Source organism: Tachypleus tridentatus, chromosome 8 (genome assembly GCF_004210375.1).
Source record: "Tachypleus tridentatus isolate NWPU-2018 chromosome 8, ASM421037v1, whole genome shotgun sequence".
NCBI lineage: Eukaryota > Metazoa > Arthropoda > Merostomata > Xiphosura > Limulidae > Tachypleus > Tachypleus tridentatus.
Genome location: NC_134832.1, coordinates 128,471,953 through 128,498,562, shown reverse-complemented (window position 1 = coordinate 128,498,562; position 26,610 = coordinate 128,471,953). Strand labels below are relative to the sequence as shown.

General features: G+C 32.8%; 1 protein-coding gene across 2 annotated transcripts in view; it reads left to right on the top strand.

Annotated features, from left to right (window-relative positions):
* LOC143223467 (WD repeat-containing protein 70) overlaps positions 1–24,677 on the top strand; it is a 30,613-nt gene extending 5,936 nt beyond the window's left edge. For both annotated transcript variants that reach the window (XM_076451493.1, XM_076451495.1), the window contains exons 7-18: positions 183–336; positions 605–678; positions 1,060–1,228; positions 5,576–5,675; positions 9,792–9,876; positions 10,129–10,267; positions 10,851–10,951; positions 14,585–14,664; positions 19,709–19,825; positions 20,119–20,287; positions 20,939–21,034; positions 21,865–24,677. In XM_076451493.1, the coding sequence (XP_076307608.1) occupies positions 183–336; positions 605–678; positions 1,060–1,228; positions 5,576–5,675; positions 9,792–9,876; positions 10,129–10,267; positions 10,851–10,951; positions 14,585–14,664; positions 19,709–19,825; positions 20,119–20,287; positions 20,939–21,017 (1,267 nt within the window). In that variant the 3' untranslated portion in view covers positions 21,018–21,034; positions 21,865–24,677. The remainder of the gene's footprint in view (positions 1–182; positions 337–604; positions 679–1,059; positions 1,229–5,575; positions 5,676–9,791; positions 9,877–10,128; positions 10,268–10,850; positions 10,952–14,584; positions 14,665–19,708; positions 19,826–20,118; positions 20,288–20,938; positions 21,035–21,864) is intronic.
* The last annotated feature ends 1,933 nt before the right edge of the window (positions 24,678–26,610 follow it).

The window sequence follows — 26,610 nt, the reverse complement described above, 5'->3', positions numbered from 1 at the left end:
ACATATTCCATTAAATGTATATAGAACTGTCTTTGATGAATAAAGATTGACTGAAAGTCTTAGATTTTCTTCTGTTTAGCAATAGTAGTAAAATGTGTGTGAGATAGAAAGAGAGAGATACTTGTTTTGTGTTAACAGAGAAAATGAATTAGTATTAAAGTATATTTATATGTTTTATTTAGTCACCAGATCAAAAATTTAGAGTATACTGTAACTGGAGATGCAATTTTAGTAGTCTCTGGGAGTTGTCAAGCGAAAGTTTTGGACAGGGATGGATTTGAAATATTTGAATGTGCTAAAGGAGACCAGTACATTACAGACATGGCTAGAACAAAGGTTAGTTCACATTAGTGAGAGGAATTTTTTATTAGTGTAACTTGGGAGTTGAAAGTGGGGAGCTATAATTTGTCTGTCTTTCCTTTAGCAGCATAAAGTTAAGATGATTATGAGTAGATAGCTCTTGTGTAACTTTATGCAAGTATCTGAAGCAGTCAGAGTTTGTTGAATTGTAGTATTTTGTTATTGTAGATTTAAATTTATGTATTTGGTGATATTTAGTAGTTTATATTTTGTTGTGTTGAATGATGATTTGATGTTATTACAGGGCCATATTGCTATGTTGAATGATGGTTGTTGGCATCCACGAGAAAAAGAATTTTTAAGTTGTTCCAATGATGGGTTGGTACTGATATCATTTTAATTTTTCTTGTTTGTAGCAAGTAATTAGAATGTGTAGTTCAAATACCAAAACCTATTTTCTAGAGAACGTTAAATATTGATTTTAAATTTATGTTGTGTGGACATCTTATACTTCAGAACAAAGAATTTGGGAAAGTCATGTAAGAAAACCTACATTGTCCTATTTTCCCTCAATATTTAGAAATGCATTGTTGTAGAAAGAGGTTTTTTACATTATCTTCAATTTAGTTTTGAGTTTTTTTGAGGCATGAAAGTGCAATCTAAGCATATTGTTATGAACTATCCCTCTGATATTGTTACTAACATTGCTGTAATCTGTTTTATTCCATAACATCACTGAATGTAAGATATCTTCAACAGGACACTTCGATTGTGGGATGTTGAAAAGCAATTACATGTGATTAAAGCCAAGAAACAAGGAGGTCTACGGGCAATTCCTACAGCATGTCGTTACAGTCGTGATGGTATTCTAGTTGCTGGTGCCTGTCAGGATGGTTCTGTTCAGATGTGGGACCACAGGAAACACTTTGTAAGAAAACTCTAGTGCCTCTTACAGAAATTACAGAAACAGAAATGAGAGAGGGGGGGGATATTGGGGGAGAATTATGTCTAATTTTACTTCACATCTGTATTTTATTATATTTTAAAAATAACTAAAGTGAATATTTATAATACTTTAATTATTATTTTGTTACCTTCATCTAACTAGATGCTGGCCATATCTTATTTACATATTTTTTTCTTTATGGTTTTTCCTCCTCTCACACAAAGCTATCTTGATGTTTGCTCTCTAAGCATTGCTAAACATTTTTTATAATCATTGCACTTGTCTATATACCCCATCAATTTTTTGTGCCATTTCTGAGTATTTACATATCATGTGAATACTCTCCATCAATGGTGTTGTGCCATTTTATTGGTGCATATTGTTCTCTCTGCTACCAGCTCAATTCTCACTATTTCAGTTGGCACAGCACTATTTAGACGTGTTGTTTTTCACAGGTGGCTACCATTTGTGAATGTGTTTCTTTGTCATTTCAATGTTTCTTTGCAACAGTTTTATTTTACTGTGTTTACATTCACTTGTTTTAACAATTTATTTTACATTTAGTTCTTGTTACCAAATTACAAGAGATCATCGTATGAATTTGTGATCAATCCTGTTACAATAAAAAAGTCGCCACTGGTACATATTCTCAATAATTGGATTCAACTGTTTCTGCAGAAGATCTGTACAGATCTTATTTTGCATGTTTAACTGACGATTTCTTCTTTTCAATATGACAGTTTTTCTGGGGAAGGATACAGATAATATTACATACTTTGTAGACTCTGCAATGTTGTGGTTTTGTTAGTTAGTTACCAACAAATACTTTACTTAGGTATGTTTAGTTAATTTGTCCCTCACATATCATTACTACCAGTAATATATAATTCCTTGCTCTATTTGAATAATTTTTCTTTAATCATTGTAACCTCTGTGCTTTTTTATTCCTATTTTCATCAGTGTACTACTTAATTAAATGTCGTTTTGTTGTCTAGGTTATTCAGAATAATGGTAAGTTATACATTGATTATTAATGTGTTTTCTAGGTAATTTTTTTGGTTTCCATGCTTATTATTATTACATAATTGGAGGTCTAGTTATCTTTAGATGGTTTGTCCATTTGTTATTTATTTAATTTTTTGTTAAATGGGCTTGTTTCAATAGTTTGTATATTACATATCATTACTATTAGTAATATATAATTCATTTTTTTTAAGTGTTAACTATATGTCTTATCTTAATTTTTGTCAGTGTGGAACTTAAAATTTTTGCTTTGTTACATCATTGATATGTTTAATTCTTTCCTGTTTATAGGGCCAAGTTTGGCATAGGCTCCTTTTTCTATATTTGTGGTCCTACAAACCTCTTTTTCTCCTTGTTCTTACCCATAGTACCCAGTTTGTCATAGCTAGTTATTGCTGTAAGTCAAGTTTTTTGGTCAGGGCCTTCCTTTATGAACTAATTTCAGCTTATTAAGTGTTTTGTAAGGGAGTACAAACAATGGTGGTGTCTTAGTCATTTTGGAACCTCAGAAGAAAACTCAGAAATAGATTTAAAGGCAGAACATTGGTTAAACTTCAATATGTAGGGCCCTGTGCAGTTGCGAAGTTTGCCCAATAGGTGAGACGATCTATGAGTACAAACTTTTGCTTGACATATTTACTCTCTCATTTCCAGGGATCTGTCCTTTATCTTGCTTACTTGTTGGGTTTGTGATTTCATTAGGCTGACATATTTGGAATTATCCATAGAACGTCACCATCTTCACGACATTTCTTCTCATCAAGTTTGTCACATCACCATGCCCATGGCTAGACAGTTTTGTCTTACTTTGAAAGAGATCTTTCAGGCCGGAATGAAAACTACTTCCATTACCTTCATTGCTCATTATCTCCGTGATCTGGCTGTGTCTTCCTCCAGTAAATATCACTTCCTTCCCATGCAGGTTCTACACACATCAGTTTGCCTTTGACTAGGGTAAAGCTTATCACTTCATTTCATTTATGTTTTTATTTTGGAGACCCTAGTTTTAACTAATGGTAATGGAATCCCACTCTGTGGCAGGTACTGCTTGATCAAGTATGCTATGTCTCAAACCTGCACTAATTTGGAGCTGCTATATAATGTTTACTTTAGAGAAGGGGTGATGCCATAAGACTACTGATCATTTGCCCAATGGTTTATATATATATATTTGTCCTAGATATCAATTTTTATCTGTGGTAGACCACTACTCATGGACTTCATGAATAAAGCAGAAAGAGATTTCTACCCATCTCTGCCAGCCGTTTAATTGAATAAATCGGGGTGTGTTTACTTTTTAAAATAGGAAATTGCAGACATCCATTGCACAGTCAATGTGATATTTTTCTGGACTCCTTAAAACATTTGTCCTTCCCTTTTTCTTCTTGTGGGGCACAGGAGTTCATACCGTTCCCAGTCCCTGAGGCGATGAACCACAAAGGCTTCCTCCTGAGTAAGCTTAGAAATTTATTTTACAATGTACACTCCTGATTATCTATCCAGTGACAAGAGTGTAAAACTGGTTTTTTTTCCCTGAATGCTCCTTCCTAGGTGGACAGCAAGAAACAGAATAATAAATTAATCACTTAGAGCAGGTTTAGTACATATGGGATCTTCCTTGTGATGCTAAGTTTAGGATGACAGTATCCTGTTCCTACAGTGGAGTGCAGTAAACACATCTTATTTTGTTTATTCTTGTTGCAGAAGGTTCTTTAACTACTCTATGATTGAATTTAAAAAACTTTGTCTACCTTGTACTACCAGCTACAGGATGTCCATGCTCTGTTCTTACAGTTGACCAGTTGTTACAATACCTTGTAATACCAGCTACAGGATGTCCATGCTCCGTTCTTACAGTTGACCAATTGTTACATACCCTCCTCGTAATTTCCACCTACATTTACAGGTATGTGAGTTATGATTTTGTCTGTAATAACAGTTATAGTTTTACCTTGTTTTTACAGTTGAGTTGAGGCAACATTATATTACAATAATGCCAGGTTTGATTTGTTGTACTTCTTGCTCCTATTTTGGGTTAAGGGAGTTTGTTCTGTTGTTAGGGAAAGCTAACTTCCTCTTCATAATTCTGGTTTCTTGATGAATGACACTCTGTTTACTTATGGTTGAGGTTGTTGTATATGTAACATGTTCAATGTGCCCTACTCACAATGTTGTTATAATATTATTTTATTTCCAACATTCTATTCTTGAGAACAAGTTATGGAACCTCGTCTGTCTAATTGAGGTTGAGAATGAACATAGTTTGTTGTGTATTTATGTTACTACAGCTTGTACATATCAAACTATTCCACTTGTTGCAATTAACTTCCTTTTCTGCTCATTTGGGATCCATATTTTACTTCATAGGCAAAGAGCATACCTGATTTAGAAGTAGTGGTGTACACCTCAAGTATGCTTCTCTTTTCATCTCCAAGTACACTCATTCATTTTGGGCAGTCAGTTTCCATTTGGTTTAATATCTATGCTCTTCCACTTTGGCAGTGTGGGATTCTAGCATTATATGGAAGAAGGTAAGAAAGTATTGGAAGTTAACATTTTACTTCCACTGAACATGTATTTCTGATAGGTATTTACCTCTCTCACACACTTCCCACCCTTCCTTCCTGCTGCTGGAATTATCCTTTTGCACACTGCCAATTCATGAAAGTGATGGTTGAACAGGAATAGCAAAGGATGCTAGTTACATTAGTATAGGTGCTACAGTACTATTGGTGAATAGTAGTCGCATGATATTTATGTTTTCAGAAGTGGCACAGAATTGATGGGGTATGTAAACTGGTGCACTGATCATGAAATTTTTTTTTAATAATGGTTAGAGATACTAGATAAACATTGAGATAGCTTTGTATGAAAGGAGGTAAGTAGTTATCAGAAACAGTTTTCAGTGCAAGAAAACTTCTGATATTTTTTAATGTTCTGCTTTATCTTTCCTGCAGTTTTGTTAAATACTCTTCTTTTCTAATTTCTTACAGTATGGACTTAAAGTCAAAAATGATTATTAGAATACTAAGCACAAACTACATTACATTTTATTAGCACAAATATTTTTATTTCTGTTTTTCTTTCACATGTATTGTGGCATATTTAGTGAAGATACTAAATATACAATTAAGTAATTGAACTTTCAACTTATATCCTAAAGTTAGTAGATTAAATGTTATACATTTACATGATTCTTCTGTTATTTTTTTATTAAACTCGTATTTTTTATGCCATAGTTTCTTATAGTAAAATTCAGGAGAAATAGTTGCTTGTAGTTTGAACTATTTTTTCTTTTGTTAACAGGTCAACACAGCTGTCCTAGTAAGAAATGCTCACCAAAATGGAACAGAAACTTCATCACTAGCCTTTTCATATAATGGTAAACATTTTGCCACCAGAGGAGGTAAGTACATCTTCCAGTCAATATGAAAAAATCTAACACTTTTTGATTATAAAAATGTTATCTCTGTACAAAGTAACAAAATTTAGTTAGTTCAAAATAATTTGAAGTCAAACTTTATTTAATGATTTATAGCCTGATGGCATCATTTTGACCTTTTTTTACATTTGAATTAATAAAAATTAATAACTCTCAAATAAAACTACATCTGAAACTTCAAACAGACATAAAGCGTGGACGTCATTGAATGTTGTTGAACTTCAGTTGAGAGTTTTGATAAATTCACAAAATAAATTAAAAACCACTACATGATGTAACTGAATAACATACGTTCAATATGTTTGTAATGAATGGCCTGAAAGCCAGGCTTCCTACATGCTTATTAGCAAAATATAATCAAAGGACTAATAACACAGACCTGGGAATATAAACCTCTTAAAATTACTTTTGGTTTAAATAATGGATTTTTTATAAATCATCTTTGCAGATTTTGAAAATAATGTAGATATATTTTTCCCATCACTAAGGAATTTTTACAAATTAGGAAGAAAAATTACTTGTATTATTTTGTTTACCACACTAACATTTGTGTTATTATTTTTGGGTTGTGGAATGATTGTTAAGACTCACATTGTGATTGGTCAAGAAGAACCTACAGCCAGTAGTTGTCAACATTTTGAGCATAACAAAATGTGACCTGCTTTCAATTAAAATGATTCACTTGTATAAATGTACATATGATGTTTTGTGAAAAATCTGTACATGATGGAGAAAAATGGATGCTATTTTTGGATTCAATCTACAGGAATTACTATAGAACGTAAACATTTCAAGACAATGAAACCATTGCAGGACTGAAACATTTATATGCTAGCTTTCTTTTCTGAAAGCCATTTCACAACAAATCATTCCATTTTTTATTTTTATTTATCCTGGTATGAATAGATTGCATTTTTCTTACTGTATAATTTTTTAAAATAAAAGTTACCTTTCTGGTTCTTTTAGAAATTATATATATAGCTGTTTAAAAAACACCACTCCTAACCTTTTTAAAATCATGCCAGAGCAAAGTTCACCCTAAGATATCATTAGTTTCAAATTGTTAGTAGGGGTATTTGTAAAGTGAAAAGGAAATACCAGTTACTTCAACAAAGTAAACAAACAAGGAGAAGAATAATTTATTACTGTAATATAGTGTGTAAAGCAATCAAGGCCTTGATATAATTGAATTATTGGAAGGTTTGTGAACCCAATACTACTATTGTAATAACGGAAAAACTAGAAAGTTCAAGTCTTATGAGGAAGAAAAATATTTCCATGGTAAATAGATTATGAGTAACAGAATAAACCAAGCTTTTCAATGATATGTTCATGACTTGTTAACCTTAGAAGCTTAAATGTTTTAAAATAATTGCAGTGAATTGAATTTACATTTTTTTGTCATTACCAGCTTCACAAATTCACTGTTTACAAACTGTTTGAACAAGAAATAAGCAACAAATGTGTACAAAGACCACATATTTCTAGGGTATTAATTTTTTATTGATAAATTTTATCTGTATTTATACGGACAGGAAATTTAAGTGTTTTTCCTTTCCAAATAAAACTAATAGTTAAGGAAGAGGACAAAATCAGAAATAGGGTTATAAGTTAGGACTTTTTTATAACTTTTTCTATAACAAATGCTTGTGAAAGATGTATGTCAAAACAAAATTCTAAATCTGAACATTTTAGTAACAAGTTGATTTTGTGGGTAATTTGAAGGGAGAGGGTAAAACATTTGGATTGTGATAAGAAACAAATGTAAGTCATTTCATAATAAGGTTTTATTTAGCCACAAACTTTGAAGTTTTTGCTGTGAACCAGGATGTAAGACTTACTGTATTAGAAATGGAATCAATTTTTACATATTTGAAATAATAATACAACATGTGCATGAAAGATGTTAACTGTGTTCTCATTATAAACAATAAATATGAAGAAAGTATCATAAAATACTTAAATTTTATAAGTAAATGTTCAACACACTTGAAACTCACAAGTATAGATACATGAATTGTGTAAGGGTTTATGATATAAATGTGATAAAACTATACTCGGGAATTACTAATATGGATTAGGTTTTTGGACGTAATGTTTAATTCACACACATTTCAAACACAGAAACTTAACAAATATATTCCTTGATAACCATTTAATTAAAGTAAGATGTCTATAGGATCCACTGCTGTAAGACTTGTAATTTTATACCCTTCACCAATCTAACAGATTCTGACATCATTACTGGACATAATATTGTATAAAATACAGTTTAAGTTTACAATAATAGATTACTTTATACAGTATGAGTATTTACATTCTGTTAGAATATTGTATCTTAATTTATTCATGGGAACATGCTCTATTTACATACTGTTAGAATATTGTATCATAATTTCTTCATGGGAACATGCTCTATTTACATACTGTTAGAATATTGTATCTTAATTTCTTCATGGGAACATGCTCTATTTACATACTGTTAGAATATTGTATCTTAATTTATTCATGGGAACATGCTCTATTTACATACTGTTAGAATATTGTATCTTAATTTATTCATGGGTAAATGCTTTATTTACCTGCTGTTAGAATATTGTATCTTCATTTCTTCAGGGGAACATGCTCTCAGAAGTTAAGTATTTCTGGACTTGTGACAAAATAATGGTGTTTTCAGAATGCTTTTCCAAAGGATGTGACTGTTTGTCTATTACATATTTATAGACTGTAGCAAAACGTAACACAATAACCTTTTTTTTTTGTTTTGAAGCTAAAGACAAAATAATTAAAAACTAATGTTTAACAACTCTGACATCACCAACTTATTATTTGTAATTTTGTTTTATAAAAAGTTATTTATTCATTGATAATTGAATTACTTTCAGAATGTAACTGTAAATAGTCTTCTATATACATAATAACTTTAACTTGGTTCATGGTAACAATAACTCAGTAAAACAAAACTTACCATGTATACATAATAATGATGGATCTTGTGATGTGTGTGTGTCTCAGAAACAGAGCTTAAAGTCAAGTCCTGATAACATGAATGATGCAGACTTTTGATGTTTACCATGTAAAAGTTTGGTACTTCTAGTGCAGTTTGGAAACTGGAAATCTCAGATGTTTTACTTATGTTGTAATAACTATCACTTCAGTATGCAGCAAATAACTGAAATTGTTCTGGTAATAAAAAGATGACTTAATTTATCTTATTGAAATGTTTGTATAAAAACATTATTTCATGATACTCCGTTCATAGTAGGCTTAACTGTATTTATTTATCTTAGTAGGATTTTGTTGAGGCAGTAGAAGTTTTAGTGTTTTGTAATTATTTTTTTTAATTATAAAACAGTGTTTCGAATCCCTACTGCTAAATATCACTTGCTTTAGATAATAATGTTTTGTGGTATAAAAGTTATTCCAACTGAGCTAATGTTGTAGTTATTTGAAACATTGTTTATTAGTGACAAATACAATCACAATATCTTTGAAACTGTTTTAGTATTTACTTCTCTCTTGCATCATCAAAACAAACATGTATTTAATAAATAAACTTAGTATTTTTTGGAATATTAAATATATTTGTTATCTCAGCTGTTGTGCTTCTATATAATGTGAAGAACAGTAATGGCCACTGACGTTTTTTCTTCATTTCACCTATCCAGTGTATAGGTTTTTTCTCATAGTGACTACAAAGCTTGTTTACATCAGCAGCATGTTTGGTTAATGCTCATATTTGTCCTACAACTCTGTGAAGAATGGTATAATATTGGAAGGGACAAATCATGCATGAGGTTTATTACACTTGGATTAATTTAAAATGAAAGTGAATTATATTATTTTGGTTTTGTGTATACTGAACATTAATCTTTAAAAAAATATTGAGTTGTACATTTTTAATACTTCAGTCTTCACTTCTGTCCACTAGATGGCACAAACAGACTTCTTAGCTGTTGTCCTGAGAAACCAATTGAGATATAATGTCTGTAAAATTAGTTAATTTTGAGTACAACACTTATTTAAATCAATATAAAAATTTGAATTTACTTTAAATAAGTTTTTATCACATGCTTGTAGGTGATGACACATTGAAACTATGGGATATCCGTAACTACAAACATCCGTTAAACTCAGTGGATAACTTGCTCAACAGATATCCAGTGTAAGCAGTTAACTTATTCACATTAAGAAAGTAAATCAAATTTTCATTGTTTTTTAATATTGAATCTTGTCAAAGAGTGTCAGAAAACTATTGTATTTTAGTTACCATCAACAAAAGTTATTATATGTGTGTATATTCACTGGTAAATAATTCCATTGCAAGTTCTCCTTTTTAGTATATGTAACAGAGTTTGTAAAACTATCTACTAGATTTCTGTAAAGATTTATAGTATAAAGTACTTGACTTTTACAGCACTGATTGCATGTTTAGTCCTGATGATAAGCTGTTGTTTACTGGAGTCTCTCTAAGGAAAGGAGATACTGCCGGAAAACTAGTTTTTCTGGATTGTGACACTTTCCAGCAAACTTATGAAATAGAAGTTTCTGATGCTGTAAGTTTCATTATAATATAATCATTTTATTCATACAGGAAGTTTTTAAAATATTTCAAAATGTGGTTGTGTTTATTTCAAGTTCATGTTCTTCATTTCATACATAAATCTGACAAATTGGTAAATGACTAATATTTTTAGTAAAGAACAAGTAAGGAAAAAGTCTCAGCAAAAAAAGACTTATTTTTCAAGTAAATGTTTGTGATGTGTATGGAACAAATTTTAAATGTTGAACATTTGAATTAAAATATTTCATTATTCATTTTGTGTCTATTATATGCATTGATTTTTTTTATACATGTTACAGTAAGTATTGTAAAGAATGATTGATTGTCTGATATACCCTCAATTTTTTTACAATTTATTCTGTGCATTTCTAACATTACAGACATGAGGGGCTTGCATCTTTAAGGTTAGTTGTTGTATTTGTATGTATTTAAAAAACTTCACCAGACTTAATGAACAAAGTTTTAATATAAATAAACACCTAACACAGAAGTTTGGCATCTTTTGGTTTTATATTGCTGAACATATTACTGAAATAAATAATTAAGTTAGTATGTGATATTATGTTTTTTCATAGGGAATTATTAGAAGCCTGTGGCATCCAAAGCTTAACCAAATCATTGTTGGCTGCACCAATGGGTTAGTTAAAGTTTATTACAACCCTGACTTAAGTGAAAGGTAAGTTAATGTTTCAAAAGAAACTAGAGGATTTATTTAATTTTGTACCATTTTTAACCAGTTTTGGGGATTTTCTTTCTTACTAACCTGTTCTACAGATATATTAATGTAGGCTGTTGGTGGTGGATGGCCTTTTAAAATATTTTGTACTTGCAGCATCTGTTTGTTGTTTTTATATAATTCTGAAACAAATACCTTTATACACTCTGCTTTCTTTTCTCTTGAATTTGTAAACCACTAATCTTGTGAAACCTCTCACCCAACTTTATGTGAATCCTTGCCACAACATCATGGCATCTTCAGGAAGCAGAATCTTCTGCCAGCAAGAGTGCAACCCTTTTCCATATGCTCTTTCTAAATTATTGATCATGAATCTTCATTCTTTTCTTTGATATTGTAGTGTACCAACATGTTTTTGAGTTAATTGGGATTTGTAATGTTTTAAAACTTTAATTTTGACTTGGTTGAATTTATTAACCTCAATATTAATTTATAATTTCATGTGAATGTTTGTGATGCTGATGTGAGTTAATTTTCTTACACAGAACAAATTCATACAATTTTTACTGGAAGTTCTTTTCTTGGAAAACATATGTTGTCCATCTTCCATTTTATAGGGGTCTTTATGCAACGGAGATACCCTACTCATGTTCTTTCCATTCACTTCCCTTCCCTGTTTTTTTACCTATCTTTTCTATTTTTAAAGCTTGCTTTTTTATATCTATTACAACTCTCTTTACCTTATGCTGGTAGTCCTTATTTGTTCCTTCTCATGACCATCTTAGGAATCACAATCTCTTCTTTTTTTGCTTCTAAAATGTTCCAATAACAAAGGAACCAGAGAAGAACACCTTTCTATTCCAAGATCATTTCTCTTTCATCTTTTTCCAGGACCATTGTTTATACCTCTACTCTTCATCCAAGGTTACTTGGTTCTGTCCTTGATTCTATGGTGTCATGGTCTTCAGCTAGCTGCCATCTTTTTCCAGGACCACTGTTTATACCTCTACTCTTCATCCAAGGTTACTTGGTTCTGTCCTTGATTCTATGGTGTCATGGTCTTCAGCTAGCTGCCATCTTTTTCCAGGACCACTGTTTATACTTCTACTCTTCATCCAAGATTACTTGGTTCTGTCCTTGTTTCTATGGTGTCATGGTCTTCAGTTAGCCACCATCCTTTTCCTAACGTATTTGATTTTTGACCCACCAGTTCTATACTTCATTTTAGTCCTTCTACCATTTGATGTGTCACTTGCTAATCTAACAGCTAGTGATCATGTAGAATCTTTTTACTTTTACCCCTTGGTCCAAACTAATTCTCCTTTCACTCTCCTCTTCATATCTTCAATGCCGTGGGGATTGGATATTTGTATTATAGGAGCAGTAACTTGTTGTGAAGGCTTTTAGTTCTTCTCTGGAATTTTCTTCTGCTTTTGCATTCTTTCCATGAAGATCAGGGACTGGCATCTGATTATTGACCTTGTTCCCATCTGTTGTTATTATTTGTCATGCATTATTAAAATGTGTATTTCTCTCTCCTTTAGTCATTTTAGTCTGGCCTGTAGATGACCAAGGTTTATGTTTATATTGCCTTTCTTCTTATTCCAGTTGTCCTGTCCTCACAATGTCTTCTATTACTCCACTTGATTCACATTTCCAGTTCTGTGCTTTTCTGTTTTTGTTATGACTTTTATCACTTTGCATTCTTATTCACAGTATGCAGGTCTTCACTTGACATTTATGTACATTCTGGGTCTGCTGTCCATTGCTGTTAATGACAGGCTTTTTTTTGTCTATTCCTGTACATCTCTGAGTGATGTTCTGACAACAGGCTTTTGGTTCCTGGAGTGATGTGTTCTATTTATCATGCTTTCTACCCATCAGGCATCCCACAATTCTTTCCCCTTATTCTGGATCAATTGGTTCTGATCCAGTGCATGAGACCCACTGTCTTATTTCAGGTCAGCCGCCAAGGAGACATACATTTCAAATCCTGTTGCTTTCTCTTTGTGCCTACTTCATTAGGATGAATTTTGTAACCAGGTATACACCATTTTCATTGCATATTATTATAGGTTTTCTTCTCTGTGAGACCTGGATCTAAACAGGGAATTATCCCTTTATTTACACATCCTCTACTGATCTACTCTTAACCTATTACTACTCAGTATAATTGCCTTTGCCACACTTCTTATACTAATTTTCTTTTCTCTTCTCTTCTGTTTCTCATTGTTAAACCCAGGCTGTCGCTCATTCCATCTCTCCTATTGTGTATCTGACTGTTGTCCCACTCTGGCCACTCTTTTTCCTCTTCTGAGTATTACAGTAAATTGTGTACTTTTTATTTTTGATCCCTCCTTCACCATTTTTCTCTGATCACCCTGCTTTATAACATATTCCTTACTCATTTATGTGTATTTTACAGCTGCTTCTTTCTATCTTTCATTGCAGTCTATCGGGCAGCATTTCTATCACCATCAACCAATCCTGATGTTGCAGAATAATTTATTCATTGGCCCTTCTACTCTTATATTTCCCTTTCTCATCCACAGTCCAAATCTCCATCTCTTTGCCTCTTTGGAATCTCACTATGGTTCTCGAAGTTCTCACCAGGAATCCTGTTGAACCTCCAACAACTATTTTGATGTGGGTAATTCTCCCTGGGTATAATTTTCCTCCTTCTCCTTGCATATGTCCACCATCATTTAAATCTTTATACCATGGCTTTCTTTCAAATTATCTTTAACTACACATCTCTTCTCTTTTATCCAAGTTGGTCCTTTTTTTTTAATTTTCTGTATCATTTGTTCAGTGGTCATGCCTTTCTCCTAATACCCTTTCTTACTCATATCTCTTTTCTGTGCTAATTTAGGTACCAGAAAGATTCCTGTCTTCTGTCTGGGCCATTTGTTGTTTGTAATATTATTTAAAGGTTCAAATAATTTTCTTTCATTTCTAGATATCTCTCCTATACCTGAGTTTTATCTCTTTCCACCTGATCAGCTATCTGATCTGTACCTCTTTGGAGGTATATGTACATAAACCTTTCAGTGTTGCTTTTCATTGGAGTCATCACCTTCCACATTATCTTGCTGCTCTTATTCATTGACTTTTTATGTTTTTCTCCAGGTTAGCATGTAGACTACCACTTGCCTCTTCATTGCAAGTTATCTACTCCTCTTGCCTGTTTCACTTCCATTTGTTTTTCTGTTTTGCTATACACTGCATAGAATTATGGGATGTATGAACTTTCTGGAATGATGTGAAATATTTAATGCTTTATTCTATGCTACAAAATACCTGATATTTACTTGCAGAATCCATTATGGTAATATTTATAATAGGTCAAAGAAGTTGGATTGTATCTTACCTATTTTGACTGAGTAGAAAACTAAATGGAAAAGTTAGGTACGTTTGAATAATAGACTTCTTTTGATAAGTAGAGAACAGCCTAACACTGGATAAAACTGAAGATTTGGGAGTATAATTTATATTTCTTAAGGGCATAATTGTATTTTGTGTCATCTTCCTTACAAAGTAATTAGTAGGGAAAACAGTTTTTGTTCTCTAATATTGCAAAGAGTTTATGGTTCTTTTGTTAGTGTTTGATAGGTTGTTTTTTTTCTGATGTAGGGGTGCTAAGCTTTGTGTTGTGAAAACTCAGAGAAAGAAGAAACAAGTGGAAGTTATTGTTCAACAGCATATCATAACACGTAAGATATTGTTTTACATTCAAGTAACTCAAATAATTTTCAGTATTAATATACGTAAAAAGTGATTTAAAGAGCAAAACATGTAAGATAAATTGTAAGGTTTATTATAAGGCCATGATTTTTCACAGTAGGTGTTTATGACTTGTTGGCAATATATTCAGTGATAAATGGGTGTCAGACAATCCACTTGTTTTAAAATAATATATTGAAAATAAGTCCAATGTATATACAAATGTTCTTTAAACACTTAATCACTACAGATGTACCCATACCTTTAAATAATTGTTTCTTTTCATCAAGAGTCCACACAGGCTCTTTTAATTAATTTATAACCCAAGTAACAATGATTTATTATTATTTACTGTATTATCACAATGCTCTCAGTGATAAATTCACTTATGTTACTCCATGTTTTATCCATCACACTTATATTCAGAGCTTTAAATAATTAACTTTTACATCAGAAGTGTACACAGGCTGGTTCAGTTCATTTAGAACATTGTTTGACAAGAAAGATTATTCCGCTATACTGTGTTATTACAATACAGTCTGCAATGTTACACTTTAAAATGTTGCCACTATACACACATTATGGCCATACTCATAATCACCTGGTCTAACTTCAATATTCCTTTCACTAACTTACCTACTTGCACTTATTTGATATAATTATATACATCATCCAACTGTGATCTAGGACTTTTTACAAACTGTGAGATGTTATAATATAACAATACTCACTTAAAACAACAAGGAAAATCCGAGAAGGTTTGAGTCAGGAACGTAGATCCTGGGGGATGGGGGATACACCCCCTTCATTTTAGGTGGGGGTTATGGTGCATACAATCATCCCCCCTACAGTTTGGTCTGTTGAATTGTTTTATTGCATCACAGGCCTACAAATTGTGTGTTTGTTTTTCTTATTCTCGTGTTCTTACCAATCAAATTACATACTTAGGCCTAGATGTAGGCTTTTTCAGTAGTTGAAATGTACATCTTTAATATAGGTGTGCTTCTAAGCTTTTCGATCTAAGCGATAGTTCGTAAGTATCAGTCAGTAGCCTAAGTATACATGCAAGACTTGCAAGCACTATCACAGAATATACCTACGTCTTGTACGTAGTGTAAGATTAAGTAAAATTTTCATAACAACAGATTGAATAGATCATGAAATTCGAAAATATTACTCTCAAGCATAAACTCCTGTGATCTAGATCTGGCAGGCCATTTGTAGCTTGCAGCTGCATCAATCATATGTGTATATTGTGCAGTTTTCCTACGCCATTTGTTCTTATGCATGTTTAGCCAGTTTTATTGTTGAATGCCTTACTCTCCATAGCTGCCAAAGCCACTGACCATAGTGTGCAGTTAATAGCAGGTTCGGGCCGCTCGGATCCAAACTAGCCCTACATCACTCCCCTCCAGTCCCTTTAGTTTAAGCCTTGATTTTACAACAGGGCTCATTAGACCTGTGTTTGTGGCCCTCATTAATCCACAGAATTTCAGATTATCACCACCCTCTAATAAAGTGCTGGTGCTTTATGGTAAAAGAACAATATATTCTCTTATCATAGATATTAAAAATATTGTATTTTCTTGTATAATTAAAACATAAAAGGAGCGATTTCAAGGGCCTGAAGGCTCTACTTGAATTGTATTGCTAGTTTTTGTTTACGTGTTTTTATTTAATAGACTGCTTATAGATATTATATCACAACGTGTTTGCCTTTTGATGAGCTTTAACAGGAATATAATATATTTGTGATTGTTTAAGTATTTTTTGAGAAACTTGCAATTACTTGTGTTGTAACTAACACACATTATTGTCCCAGCGATGCCCAGGCGGTCAGACGGCTCGGTAGTCACTGTGAAGTTCGCGCGTTCGACTTAAATACATTGTACAGTTCAGTCCTACTTCCATTCTGTTCTATCTTCATTCATTGTACATTAGAGTTTTTCAATAAAGACTGTATTTTAGCCTGTTGAGTCATCTGGAAAACAGATTCCAATTATGACAAGCAAGCGTCTTGAAACTTTCCGATATTAAACAGTTCTGCAAGCCAGTTACTAGTACTACAAGTGACAATGCAGATGCAGATAATCCAACAACCTCAAGCAAAGGAATAGAAACTTACCATACAGAGGAAATACCATGTTCATCAGAGGATGATTCTGAAAATGCTTGTACAACTATTGCACATCATGACTAACCAGACAGTTGTGAAACGAGTTTGTGCAGTAATGAAAAATTTGACACTCCAAAGATACAATGTGGAAAGCCATATCATCCAGATGCACAACTAATACCACGACAGAAAGCAAAATCTCAAAGCATCAACTTCCAGAACAAGTGGTTTGATGAGTTCCTACGGCTGGACTTCGACAATCAGACTCAAAAAGTCATATGCTTTCATTGTGCCAAGGCAGAAAATAGAGGCCTTTTTGCAGGGAAATTGGAGAGGCCAGTGGAGTATACCTTCATATCCACCAGATTTTGCAACTGTAAAAGGGCAAAACAGAAATTCAACGAACACCAATCCTCCTCTCAGCACAGATTTGCTATATCTCCAGAAGGTTCACTTGATGTAACTCCAGTGACTGTCCAGTTACATGATGGAAAAAGAAGCAGCAGGAAGAATGCAAAAGAAGTCTAGCCAAAATATTCAGAAGTTTACTTTTCTTACTGCGTCAAGGTTTAGCATTACGTGGATATACTTATACAGAGGGGGAACTTCCTGCAGTTAATGAAGGTCCTGGAAGAGGAAGATCCTGAGTTGATGGCCTACTTGTCAAAGAAAACCACATTCACATCACCCCAGGCTCAGAATGAAATAATGGAGATGTTCAGCCATCAAATACTGAGGAACGTAGCACACGAAGTGCAGCAAAGTAAAATCTTTGCATTAATGGTTGATGGCACTTAAGATGTTACAGGTGCCAAACACGAAGCAATATGTGTATGATACGTAGATGAGAACTTTGACATCCATGAGACATTTCTTGATTTGTACAGTGTTTCCAATACAACTGGTGAAACAATATCCTCGACCATACTTGATGTACTGACAAGACTCAATTTACCACTGATAGGATTAAGAGCACAAACTTATGATGGAGCCACTAACATGAGTGATGCATACAGTGGATGCCAGGCAAATATAAAAGAGAAGCAACTGTCAGCTTTGTTTTTTCACTGCAGAGCACACAAGGCTAATGTAATAATGCAACATGCAGTTGAAGCTTGTGAATGTGTTCGAGATTCTATTCAGTGGGTACATGGACTTGGTGTCTTGCTTCAGAGGTCAGGCAAATACAAGACAATCTTTGAAAATATTGTATCGTCAGACAATCACAATGGTCCAGTTAAATACATCCACCCACTGTGTCCAATACGCTGGTTGTGCTGCCTATCTGCAATTTCATGTGCTAATGATCACTACAGTGACATTGTTGATTCTTTGTCTGAATTAGCAAATGAAAAATCAGATGTAGCAGTGAAAGCACGAGGTCTGCTGGACTAGTATTGGACTAGATTTGACAAAGAAAAGACAGAAAGATGAAGCTGAGAAAAAGGTAACTTCCCTCGATCTGGTGCCTGTTGAACTACCACGCATTTGCAGACCCCCCAGAAGGATTACAGGTGATGGCTCAGCACACCATTCTGCAACAGCTAGAAATTATTTCAGAAACTAATATTTTGAACTTGTGGACACAGTCATAGAACATCTGACCACTAGATTCAATGCAGACAACAATGACTTGAGGCAATATCTGACACTTGAGAACATGATCACATATGGCAAGATTGGCAACTCGGTTATAAACTTCTATCCAGAAATCTCTGCACAACAGCTCGAGTTTCAGTTGCCCATGTTCAAAGGAACAATAAAAGTAGTATCTCTGAATGATGCGAAGGATGCTTACTGTAAAATGCATGAAACAAGTCAGCAGATGTTTAGTGAAGTGTTTTTTCTCAAGAAAATTTTGCTTGTATGTCCAGTATCCAGCTGCGAATGTGAACACGGTTTTTTTTTAATTAAAACAGTTGAAAACATGGTTAAGGTCAACTGTGTCTCAGTGCTGCCTCAACCATGTGGCAGTTTGTCACACTCACAAATATGAGGTCGACGAGATAAATATAGAAGAGCTTATGAAAGAATTCATAAACGGATCATCAAAAAGGAGATCTACGTTTGGGAACATGTAGACTAGAGGACTAAATGAATCTTACTTCAAAGAAAAGAATAAATAATTATGTGCTACATTGTATTGATGTGTAATTTTCAAGGGTTCACAAAGACATTTTAATTATTTTTATCAAACAACATGAACAGTTTTTCAGTAGATTTAAACTTATCAAGGGTAATTACTAATTTTATTAATATTTGAAAACGTAATTCATGGAATGAAAATTATTAGTAACCTTGTCAAGTATAATGGCCATCTTTTATACTGTGCAGTGTGCAGGAATAAATTCATGTGTCAGTTAATTTGTGACACATTTGTCTTTATTCTATTAATATTTTGAAAACTGTTCACAACACCTCACATATACAAACCTACATGGAAACTTTGAAATATCATGGCAACAACATTACTCTGTGGCTGCATGTTTACAGCTTTCAGGTTCACCTAATCAGAGGTTAGTAATTTGCAGATTGAACAGTCCACATAAGTGGTTGCAAAAATCATCCCCCCATCAGGTGTAAAGAATCTACGCTCCTGGTTTGAGTAACATGATATTAATACCCAACAAATGATTCGTAAACAGTTATGTAAATACACTTATATATCTGACATAAATAAATGTAATACACTTGTATATCCTTGAAAGAAAAATTATGCAGTTTGTTAAAAATTTCTAGTTATTAATTTGCACACTTGGTATCTACTTTTATTGTATGTTATATTGTTCTCTTTCTCTTTTTTACTTAAGCAGTAGCATTAGTATTTCTGAACTGCTATTGAGTTTGGGTTGCTAACATTTATCTTTGTTTAAGATAATTATATATAATTTCTAATTGCTTTATTGGAAACGTTTCAGCTCATGCTTTACCAATGTTTCGACAAGACCGGCCTCGTAGTACAAAAAAACAACTTGAGAAAGATAGGAAGGATCCTGTGATCTCTAAACAGCCAGAACTTCCAATCACAGGGCCAGGTCTGTCACAAACCTTTTGTACATCAAACTTTTCTTTGGCAAAGAAATAATGAAACAGAATTTTCCTAATAATTTTAGTATTGCAATAAAATAGTATAAACATTGAAGATTTTTCTTTGTTGTTACACACTGCCAAGAAATATATTGAATATTCCTTTGTTTTGTTACATATTGCATGAAGTGATGGGATGTATGAACTTCTGAGATGATGTGGATCTTGTAATGTTTAACATTATGCAACAAGTCATCTAATATTTACTTCCAAACAACAATTATTTTAATATTTGAAATAGGTCAAGGAGGTCGCATTGCATCAGCTGGAAACACACTGTCCTCATACATTGTTCGTAACCTTGGAATAAAGAAAAAAGAAGATGATAATATTGATCCCCGGGAAGCAATTTTACGCCATGCCAAAGAGGCAGCTGAGAATCCATACTGGATTTCTCCAGCTTACTCTAAGTATGTATATTATCTAAAGTTTGAAAACTGCTCAAACATCAATATTGTTGATGTCATAAATGTTAAGGACTTATAATAAACAGGACACTAAGACTATATGTCTTAGTTGTATGCTAAGTTTCCTGTTGTGCAAAGTTGTGTATATAAAGTAGTATATTAATAGAAGGTATTTGTTACCTTAGAATAACTAACTGTGTTATTTTAGAATACAGTTACAGGTGTGTCAGACTAACACAACTCTGAAAAATAAAAGTAACAAAAAGTTAGTTGTGGTTTACAGCTTCACAATCTCTGTAACTGTTTATTGAAATATGTAATACTTGTCAAGTTATTTCCTAAAAATCATGGAAAGTTATATTTGATGGTAAAAAATTCAAAAGTAGTAATTTAAATGTGACAGATTATGAGGTTGATTACGAAGCTATTTTTCATATAAATTACAAGTAACTTTTAAAACTTATTTATTTTCAATAACTTACTTCATCGATTTTCATTTTAAATAAAATCTTTAATCTAGGATTAGCAGTATAAAGTGTTCACACTAAAATTAATCTAAGTGAAAATCACTAACTAGAAGAAATAGTTGGTTTTCTTTTCTGGGTTTGTGGTTGATATACTCTAAAGGTGTTATTATTATTATTATTACTTCAGAACCCAGCCTAAACCAGTGTTCCAAGAGATAGAAGAAGAAGAGGAACCCACCCTGAAAAAAACAAAGTTTTCTGTATGAATATTTTAAGACAAAAAGTAATGTTCCATGAGATGTTTTGTTTTTGGTTGTCTTGGAAGAGGTTATTTTAATTTATTAACCAACTGTCATAAACAGAATGGAACTTTAATGTCAGAATCTTTTTTATACTTAGGATCAAGAAATAATTATGTTTACATTTTTAATTTTTTTATTTTCCAACCAAACAGACTTGCATATTTTTTGTGAATAAGCTATAGTGTAAAATGATAATTGTTTAAGTAAAAACAAGTAAGTGTGAAAGCTAACTAAATTCATGTGGTCCTGAAGTTAACTACAATTCCAAATATGTCTTCAGAATAGATTTTCCTTTGGTGGAAGCAGAATGAAGAGGAGAATAGTTTTCAAATGATATCAATCTTATTTGTATTGTTGAACATTTAATCAGTTGGTCGTGATATGTTACATTATACTAATCACAAACAAACACTAAGCTTTCCATGTAACATACGAAGTTCAGGGTTTATTTTGTTTCACTTTATTATATAGAGTAAACATAACCTACATGGCAAGATTGCATACTTTTAAACTATTAAATATTTTCTTAGTAGCTTTAGCTATGTAATATCACATACATGTCATTCTAATTAAATGGTAGTAACCTCATTACTGATGTATAAAATACATTGATGGTAGTTTTTTTCTCTCTTAGTCAGATAGTTATTTTAGAAATGAGGGTCACTGTGAAAACTGATAAATATTTAACATCGTCCAACAGGTTATGTTTAACCACTTATTGTGACTTATCTATTACCTTTGTATGCAACTGTATTAATGTAATTTTAATGAATTGTTAATTTTTAACATTCTTCTGAACCTTTTTTTATAGCCAGGAAAACAAGTTGTTGGTAGCTTTATGGAGACTAGGAAAAGAATAGCAAACTCAGAAATGTAAAAATATCAGTTGTGAATCAAAAAAATCTGTTGTAAAACTCGTACAGAACGGACTTTTTTTGCTTTAACTAATTACAATTATTACTATTATTGTTTTTCATGAAAAAAGTGGTTTTATTTTGTATTCATCATATAAAATTACAGTAATGAAGTAACTGTTGTGATAAAAAAAATGAGACTAACAAGTCATGGAATTTTACCTGTTTGGATGTGTTTAACACTCATAATGAGTTATGATAAATTACAGTGTCCTATTATTTCACTTCGTTGTGCCATATATGTTATGTAAACTTACATCTTCTGAATTATTGATGTGAAACTTCCAGTGTTTCATCTTTGATCTGATTTCCTCGAGCTGGTATTATTTATTCTGTATGCATTTTTTGTCTCTAAAGTAACAACTGAAGTGCTAAACAACAAAACAACAACAGGAAATTTTATTAATAATATTTAAAAATACTTGTAAGACCTGTTATTCAAGAAACTTGTCTCACAAAGCTTAACGGAGTAAAAACAAATTTAACTAGTGTTCAAATTCAGATCCTAAGACGTCAGTATATTTAAACATTTTTGTTCTTATCAGTTGAAATCTGGACAAGTGCCCATATCATAAACTAGGTGGTCATATGGAAGTATGGGGCGTATTTTTCTGCCCTAGCTCTAGTAAAATATTTGTTATAAACAATAACAGGAAAACAAATTACTGAGAAAAACATGATCGGAACAGAAAAAAAAAAAAAAGGGTACACCAGTATGTTCAAACATCTGACAAACTCCAGAAAAATATGCATTAAACATAGAAAAAGGAAAGCTGTACGATAGCCTGGGCTCATTCGTGTCAAGCTACGTACACGTGTGATACATTTATAAATAACAAAGTCGAATAGTTCATAAAGTCTTCCCGTTTAGATGCAATTAATGGGTAAAATAATTACATATAAATTGATTATAAGAATAGTAATTTTAGTGAACTTTATCAGGACGGTCTGATATGGAATTTGTATTTAATATTATTTATAGTCGTTAATTTCAGAGGTCTGGACTCGGCATGGCCAGGTGATTTAGGCATTCGACTCGTAATCTTAGGGTCGCGGTTTCGAACCACCGTCATACCAAACATGCTCGCCCTTTCAGCCGTGGGGGCGTTATAATAAAATTACGGTCAATCCCACTATTCGTTGGTAAAAGAGTAGCCCAAAAGTTGGCGGTGGGTGGTGATGACTAGCTGCCTTCCCTCTAGTTTTACACTGCTAAATTAGGGACGGCTAGCGCAGATAGCCTTCGTGTAGCTTTGCATAATTAAAAACAAACCAAACCAATCACAGGTTTGTTCCTCGTTGGGATAGCGGTAAGTCTACAGAGTTACAACGCTAAAACCAGGAGTTCGATTCCACGCCGTGGACACGGCATATAGTCCGATGTGGCTTTGCTATAAGAAAAACACAAATACACATCCAAGGCTTAGTTCGTTTAGCAGCGAATGTAAGGTTCAAAAGGTAATCAAGCTTATAACTTTGAACATTTAAAATCTAAATAAACGTTTTATATATAAACCAGTACATGATCCAAGTGAAACTGCTATTCAATAATACGTTGGTGAAGTGAACACAGTTTCTAGTGTTGTAAGTCCGAAAACACGCTGTTCTCGGGTAAGATTTTTATAAAGATTTCAGACATGACTCGCAAAAGTTGGTATAGGATGAAACAAATAATTACAACAGGAACTTTGTTTACTTTTGTAACTAAGTATAACACTAAACAACATAACGTTTTAAAAATATGATTTATAGAATAAAAATACTTTTCATAAAATTCAATTTATAAAAATTGAAACATTTGGTTTGAATTTCGTGCAAAGCTACCCGAGGGTAAGATTAGAAAGAAGACAGCTAGTTATCACCACCCACGGCCAACTCTAGGGCTACACTTTTACCAACGAATAGTGAGATTGACTGACACATTATAACGCCCCTACGGCTGAAAGGGCGTGCATGTTTGGTGTGACGGGAATTCGAACCCGCGGCCCTCGGATTATGAGTCGAGTGTCTTAACCATCTGGCCGTGTCAGACCTAAAACATTTGATTTTGGAGTACAGTCTTACATGTACGTGGGATCTCTTTTTTTTTTTCAATACTAAAAACTGCTTTTTTAAAAGTAGTGAGGGTCCACGGAAAAAAAAAAGGATCCTTAGATAAGGTTTGTGAACCGCTGACCTGAACAATGTGGTGCTGAACTTTATTTTCAAGGTGTGGTACCTTGCGTCACCTTCCATCCCACCTTAGTTAGTATTCAAATTAATGGGAATTTCTGTTACTTCAGTTCGAACTCGGTGAGTTACCCAAGTAAATAACTCAACTTTCCTGTATACGCAAGAAATAGATCCACTAATTGACAGGTAGCCGTGGTTTCGTACAGGAAATATAGCTCGTGACATTTTGAAGTAGACAACTGTATCTGCTATCAGCGGTTGGATAACGCTAAGGAGTTATCACGCAATTGCTCTCAATTCGTAGCGGTCGGAAGTCACGTGTGTATTGTGTTGCTAATCCGATGTATTTCAAGTCTGGAGTGTTTGGTATTATGTTTAATATTTAATATACAGGTTTGTATTGTGTAAAAATAACTTTTTGTAGAGTGTTTAACTTGAAAGAACTTTTGATAACTTTAATGTTTGTATGATTTAACTATTGTTCGACTAGTTGGATTTTCACTAAACATTAAAAACTTGTTTTGGCTTTCTGTTGTAATTTAAATTTGAATACTTAGTGTAGCTTACAGGTGGGAGGGGACTCAATTCGTAATCTAAGGGTTGCGAGTTCGAATCCCCGTCACACCAAACATACTCGCTCTTTCAGCTGTGGAGACGTTATAATGTGTCAGTCAATCCCACTATTCGTTGGTAAAAGAGTAGCCAAAGAGCTGGGCTAAGTTATGGACGGCTAGCATAGATGGCCCTCGTGTAGCTTTGCACGAAATTCAAGCCAAACCAAAATAAATTTTAATAAGAAATCAGTTAAGTACGTTGTACCATCAAATTAAATTAAGACGTATCTTTAAGCGCAAATAAAAGTTCGACGTTACGTTTAACTACCGAATATATATATATTAAACGACTGTAATAAACTTATTAGTATAGGATAATATAAAGTCATCACGAGAACTGTGCATAAAAGAAAGTTTACTGTCAATAGACTTCAATCGAGGTTAGAATAGTAAACTATAGTTCGTTTGTTAAGACACATTACTACATCCTATATGTTTCTGATTTAAAACAAATTTGGATCAAAGTTCCACAAAAACCAGTTCATTAACTCTTGATGAATTTAAATTGGAGGTAATCCGCATGATTTGAAGTAAATTCCTTTTTTGATATAAAATATTCATTCAAGGACAAATTGGTTAAATGTTGATGAATATAGCTCGAAAGTAAAGGTCACACTGACAGTCAACCACTTTTCAAATCAGTAGCGAGTAGGATTTTGATAAAATACCAAAAGCCCAATTGTCATAAAAAATTGAGATCTAAAAACTCTTAGCACTAAACTTAAATCTATTAATAGACTTCCCGCAGCTCAGTGTTTAAGTAATATGTCTGTGGACTTACAACACTAAAACCAGGTTTCAGTACTCGTAGTGAGCATAAAACATATAGCCTATTGCAGGAGTGAGCAACTTAAATTTCATAGTGGTCACAACTGTGGCTAATGAAAACAACGTTGGCCACATTATGAAAAAAATTGAAATACGTTAGTCTAATCAAAATAATTACATTTTAACTAACCTTCAATGTGAAAATTGATGGTGGTTTTTATCAACAGGTTTCATAAAATTTAGCTTAATATCTTTGCTCAATGATCATCTTAGTTTTGTCTCTAAGTTTATATCAATAAGCCGAGATCTGTATCTAGACTTGAGAAAAACTAGCGCAGAAAATGTTGACTCACACACCCATATGGATCCAAACATGAAAAACAATTTTGAAATTGCTGTCTTTAAATTTGGAAGACTCATTTATCAGAATAGTGAGCTACATCTCTCTGATAGAACGTTTTTGTTTGCCTTTTATAGATTCTACACTTTGCAGGGTAAGCATCTCGTCTTCAAACCCACACTTATCCAAAGACAAAAAAAATGTAATTTTCTAACTGAAATTTCCTAAGTCAAATTGAAATGAATCATGCAAAAATTCAAATATCAAGTTCAAATTTTTAAATTCAAAGATACGTGATTCAAAATTTTGAGATAGATTTTTGATCCAGTTTACATAGAGATCATCTTCAGCATCAGAAAAATCATAGTCCTTATTATTTTCTAGAAAACTATTCAACCTTTCAAAATGTGTCAAATCATTCTTTTGTAATTGTTCCGCAAGGAGGTTTAGCTTTAAGTGTAATTCATGAATAGATTGTAATTTCTCACTTGTTATTTTACTTCTTCTCTGGCAAATCACATTGCCATGACAAAGTTTTAATTTCAAAGAAGTTTTCAGTTTTACTTTTTTCTTCAAGATACTCTTTTATTTGAGGAAATAAGGAAGTAAGTCATTTCAAGACTTTTCCTCTACTTAACCATCTCACATTTGCTAAATCAGTAAGATTGTCAAAAGTACAGTCACTTCTTTTCTTCAAAGACAACAAGTTGTCGATGGATGAGAAAGCTTCCACTTCTAATATAATTCAT